Source organism: Myotis brandtii, unplaced genomic scaffold (assembly GCF_000412655.1).
Source record: "Myotis brandtii unplaced genomic scaffold, ASM41265v1 scaffold1031, whole genome shotgun sequence".
Lineage (NCBI taxonomy): Eukaryota > Metazoa > Chordata > Mammalia > Chiroptera > Vespertilionidae > Myotis > Myotis brandtii.
In genome coordinates, this window is record NW_005353465.1 from 164,180 (window position 1) to 169,869 (window position 5,690).

The 5,690-nt window shown below is 39.4% G+C and overlaps 1 protein-coding gene across 1 annotated transcript in view; it reads left to right on the forward strand.

The window, feature by feature from the left end:
- The window catches only part of RAB2B (RAB2B, member RAS oncogene family), a 16,123-nt gene extending 11,126 nt beyond the window's left edge, over nucleotides 1-4,997 (forward strand). The window contains exons 6-8 of the mRNA XM_005856530.2: nucleotides 1,697-1,808; nucleotides 2,574-2,642; nucleotides 3,382-4,997. Of these exons, the coding sequence (XP_005856592.1) occupies nucleotides 1,697-1,808; nucleotides 2,574-2,642; nucleotides 3,382-3,489 (289 nt within the window). The 3' untranslated portion in view covers nucleotides 3,490-4,997. The remainder of the gene's footprint in view (nucleotides 1-1,696; nucleotides 1,809-2,573; nucleotides 2,643-3,381) is intronic.
- The last annotated feature ends 693 nt before the right edge of the window (nucleotides 4,998-5,690 follow it).

Here is a 5,690-nt window from a genome sequence, read left to right on the forward strand (position 1 = left end):
GCACCCCAGATATTAGAGAGGGAGAACAAAGTGTGTGAAAGCCTCAACTGGAAGAAGCTGTGCAAATTATGGTATTGAAAGAAATCTGGTGTGGTTGGACTGAATCAAGGAGGAATGGTATCAGATGAGGTTCACGGACCAGATCTAGTAGCATTTACAAGCTTTAGTAAGGAGTTTTGATTTTATTATAAACACAATGGGAAGCATTTAAGTAGAGAAGTGTCTTTTTTTTTAATATATTTTATTGATTTTTTTTACAGAGAGGAAGGGAGAGGGATAGAGAGTTAGAAACATCAATGAGAGAGAAACATCGATCAGCTGCCTCCTGCACACCCCCCACTGGGGATAGGCCCGCAACCAAGGTACATGCCCTTGACTGGAATCGAACCTGGGACCATTCAGTCCGCAGGCCGACGCTCTATCCACTGAGCCAAACTGGTTAGGGCAAGAGAAGTGTCTTTATTAGATTTTAAAAGGTCTCTCTGGAGAGGAGCAAGGGTTGAAGTGGGATCCCAGTTGCAGTACTCTGGGTGAGAGAGAATGGTGGCTTGGAGTAGGGTGATAATGATGGAGAGAAAGAGAAAGAATTTTAAGGTATGTTTTGGAAGCACCTCACTGTGGGATGGATTGGGTATTTGGAGTGAAGGAGGGAAAGGTGTTAATAAAGGTATCTTGGTTTTTGCCTTGTGCCATTTACTGAAATGTGGAAGCCTGCAGCAGAAGCAGGTTGGGAGGAAAATATCAAGTTCCATTTTGATGTAAGTTTGAAGTTCCTTTTACACATCAGAGTGGAAATGAAGAACAGGCAAACGGACAAACAGGTCTGGAGCTTAGAGGAGCATCTGGACTAGAACAACAGCTTCGGAGTGTTGACATTTAGATGGATAGTTCTTCCCTGGTCTGTATACAGCTGATGAACAATAAATATACATTTGTAGATTGTTGTTCTTTAATGGACTTACTCCTTAATTTTTTTTTTCATGATTGAAATACTAAAAGCCTCCCAAATGTAAATTTCTAATTTGAAAAGTAAAAAAACAGCCTATCCTTACCTTATTTTACAGTCTTTTATTCTGTCTTTCCTAAAGTTTTTCCGTGTGACTCTCCATTCCCTTTCTAAGTCTTTTGCTCTATTCCCCTGCCCCATATTACCCAATTTTATAATTTTTTCTGAATCCTTCATTTACCTGATGGCAAGCTGCTACTGTACATGTTAATAATGAGACTAGTGAGAGTTAAGGCACCTGTGTTCTTATTCCTGGCTTTCTCTCTTCTTGTGAATTGCTTCCAGTGAAGGAGGAAGACACTCATTACGATGGGATGGGACATCTATGACTTTTCTCCTTTCTGACAACTGGAATTTCCCATTCATCTTCTTTCCTTTGCTTTCACTGGATCTCATCTGAAAAAAAACACAGGGCATAAGCCTCGAGCAACTATGAGCTCGTCTAACCATTTATAAACACTATTCTCTGTAATAGAGTAAGATATCCTCAACCATGCAGCAGCCGACATGGATCTGAAGAATATTTTCGGAGATACCACAGAAATCAGTAACCCTATAAACATCACGTAGGATCTGTATTCCTTATGGGTTAACTGACCATTGAAACAGTTACGGGATTCTTTTAGAACGAGAGCTTCTTCTTTCATTTGGATCTTATTTTCGTTTTCTCCCCCAATTAATCTCTTGTAGTGACTTAGAGTCCCGCAGGGATGTGAAGAAAGAAGAAGGGGAGGCCTTTGCTCGGGAGCATGGACTTATATTCATGGAAACTTCAGCCAAAACAGCCTGCCATGTTGAAGAGGTACTATTGGGGAAAAAGTAGGGAAAGCTTTTCAGAGATTACATCATATCTTTGTCCTTTTATTCAGAGACATGCGTAAAGAAAGAATGTTATGTGGTGAAAGTGTCTCCTTTAAGGGAATCACCCCATTTCTTTACCTTGATTTCTAAGGTTTTACTTTTGCTTTGGGTAACATTAATTGTAAGCTTGGATTAGTCAGCACTGTTACTTGTAAATTACTTTAGTTGGAGGGTCTCATGGGTTCTACTGTAGTCATTCCTCAGCCTGGTGTTGACTGTATCAATTAAGAAGAGAGCCTGTTTGCCAACCTAGGAACATCTTGGATCAGTACCAAAATACCATATAATTCCTTTTTTCTTTTTAAAACTACTCACAATGGCTTTTACAGGGTCTGTGGGGGACCTTCTACATTTTTACTCTGTTCTTCTAATGGTTCCTAATCCACTTTATTTATTTTTTAATCCTCATCCGAGGATATTTTTTCCATTGATTTTTAGAGAGAGTGGAAGGGAGAGGGAGAAACACTGATTGGTTGCCTCCTGCATGCCCCTGACCAGGGCTGGGAGCCTACAACTGAGTTAGGTGCCCTTGATCGGAATCGAACCCAGGACTCTTCAGTCCACAGGCCGATGCTCTATCCACTGAGCCAAACTGCTAGGGCTCTAATTCACTTTAGAAATTCAAATAGGAATACTCTTTGTATTCTCTTTTCCTTATTTCTCTACCTAATCTGGAGCCTAATAATATAATTTATGTCTCCTTTAGGCCTTCATTAACACAGCCAAAGAAATATATAGGAAGATCCAGCAGGGTTTATTTGATGTCCACAATGAGGTGAGCAAGGGTGGGGCTGACAATTAAATTTGCTTTGTCTTAAATGCTACAGTAAGCTCCTTAGAATGTAAGCATCCACTAACATTATACTAGTTGAAGCTATGCCAACTCATACTTATTTTTTATGTAGGTGCACGGAAACCTGTCATTATTTTCTGTTTTTGTTTTTGTTTTGTTTTTTCTCAAATCTGAGACCCTAGAATGCTTCAAGTGATTTTATTAGTTGGTGATCTAAAAAGCTTATACAGTATGAGAGGTTTTCTTCTCAACCTCATTTCTTCACTATTTCAATGCTTGAGAGAGGTGTAATACTTAATTGCTCAGCAGGGCTATTATATAAAGCAAGTTTTGGGGCAAAACATAAAAGAATTATATGCTTATATACTACTACTACTCTTTTGCCTGCTCCTACTCTTTCCTAATCACATCCTGATTCTGCACATAGCTGTGAATCTTAAGTATAACAGTCATCTTAAAAAGGGGCACAAAAGCCATTTCTAGTCATCTAATAGTATAACTAGCCACATCTAGTCATCTAATATTTATCACACAGATGGCCATCTCATCTTCACTGTCACAGATTGTTGTTCTACAACAGTCTGGTTAGGGCACATGGCTACTTGCCAAGGTGATATCTGCTTCTAGAAAGTGTAATTAATGATTTCTCCTTTCATCCCCTTCCTTTCTCCCGTTTACTTGAGCATTTGAGGTGGGCACTACTGCTTCTTTTCTTTTGCAGGCAAATGGTATCAAGATCGGTCCTCAACAGTGTATTTCAACATCAGTGGCACCCATCGCCTCCCAGCGGAACTCTGGTGACATAGAGTCTAACTCTGGCTGCTGCTGAATGTCTGGCCTGGACTCTTTTTTCTCCTTCCTGGAACAGCTTCAGATCAATAGGTTTACAGAGGTCTTAATAACTTTGGCTGAGAAAAGCCTCTTTTCAAGGTGTGATGTTTTGCCTTTCCACTTAAAGACCGGGGAAAATTTGGGCCCTTACTGACCTGTCCCTTCTTCGGGGACGTGAGCATTCCTTATAGATTAGGGCTCTTCTTATACCCTAATTTTATTTCTAAAATGTTAGTATCAAAGTTGGTTGTCATGGCAATTAAAAAATAAATTATTTTAGAAGTATACATAATCTGCTCCCCACCAGGAATCAGTAACATGGGTCTGGGACATTCTGCTTGAGCACTTGAGATTACTGGGATCTGGCTAGTTTTTGGATGATAGATCCTCAGTCTTTGAATTTCATTGTTTTTCCACCTGTCACTTCATAAGAGTTCTTGCAGAAGGCTGCAAGAGTTCTTGAGCTGCTGAAGAATGCTGAATACTTCTCTACCATCTTATTGCTAGTCTTAGAGTAACTACAAAACTTTTGAGAGCAGTGGAATTGCTCCTGGACCTGTAGCCACTTAATACCTAAAGAAAACATCTTTCCCTGTTTGTTTGTTTTAGGGACCAGAACTAACATTGCAGTATCTTTCACCAAATAGACCCCTACTATTTCATCATACTTAATGAGACCTATTGAGACTTTTTACTCTAATCAAGCTATTCTGCTTACTTACTGGACATGACATATTCCACTTCTATGCCTTTGCACATGCCCTATATACTCAAAGTCCAAAACTTTTTCCTTCAGAAAGTCTTCTTTGACTGACCTAGGGATTCTAAGCAATTATTGACACAGTACCCCTTAGCTTTCATATGTTGTTTATTCATATGTATATTTATTTGTATTTATGTTGCTTTGTAAATATGTTTTATAGTTGTTTTGTGTGTGGAATCTGTCTCCCCACATAGGATGTAAGCAGCTCCTTGACAGGGACCACGTTATCCCTGTACTTTGTGAAGCACTCCCTCCACCATTCCTTCACAGTGCCTAGTGCTATTTATGTGATCATTGAATTTAACTGACATACTTACAGGCTCAGAGGAAACAAAAGGCCTTAGAGTCATCTCCTTGTAACTCTATCTCAATCTTTTACATCTGCTTACCCTGGATTTTATATTGCTCTTCTCCCTCTCCTCTCTTTCCCTTCTTAGCTCTTTGCTTCCCTTCCATGCAGCGTAAAGTTGCCTGCTCCTAAGCAGTCAAATAAGTGGGTATTTCAGCAACCATTCTCCTTTTCTTTTTTCCATTCTCCTTTTCAAGAGCATGTAATACTATCCTAGCCAAATTTGCCTTTGCTTCCCTCTTCATTCAGCTTTCTGGGTCAGTTGCTGCATCTTTTTGTCTTGATGTCTCATACTATTCCACAGCACTGAGGTCTCATGAATTTTTCTAAGTTTTTGTTGTTGGTGGTGAACTGCTTCATTATTAAATATATGCATGTATCCAAGCTGCTCATATTTCATGTGTCATTTCTGATTTATCTCAAGCATAAGTAGATACTCTCCTAGGAAATTCTATCAAAGATATTGGAGGAGGTACTTCTTGAGATACATTCATGCCATAGAGGGTTCTGCCCCTAGGTAACACTGCACCACAGGAATTTGGGAGACATTTGGGATATTGCTTTGATTATGCTTTTGTTTTTTTAAATCTGACCTCATTCCAAAAAGGATTTGAGGCTGTTGAATTTGGGGTTAGCCTGCACCTTCACACGAGGGACAAAACTAAAGTAAATATAACTATTGTTTTGGTACAGTTTTTCTTTATCAACCAAAAAATATTTAGTGTTTGTAGGCATTGATCAAAGATAGCATTCTGCCTGGAGCGGCTGCTTTCAGAGCCATTAAAGTGTACCATTTGGATGTTTTGGAGCATATCTTTTTAATCCAAAAATCCTATATCCAGTTCTGTTATCCAAATCATTCATAACCTTCTATACTTGGGTATTTCACCAATTGTAAGATAAACAGGAGAAACAAACATTTCTGGACAAATTCATGACCTGTGTTGATCATTGCCGATGCTCTGAGTGGAATGGTTATGAATTATTATAGAAAATGGATCTCCCATCCATCCCTAGCCGGTTTGGCTCAGTGGATAGAGCATCAGCCTGTGAACTAAAGGGCCTCAGGGTCAATTCCAGTCAAGGA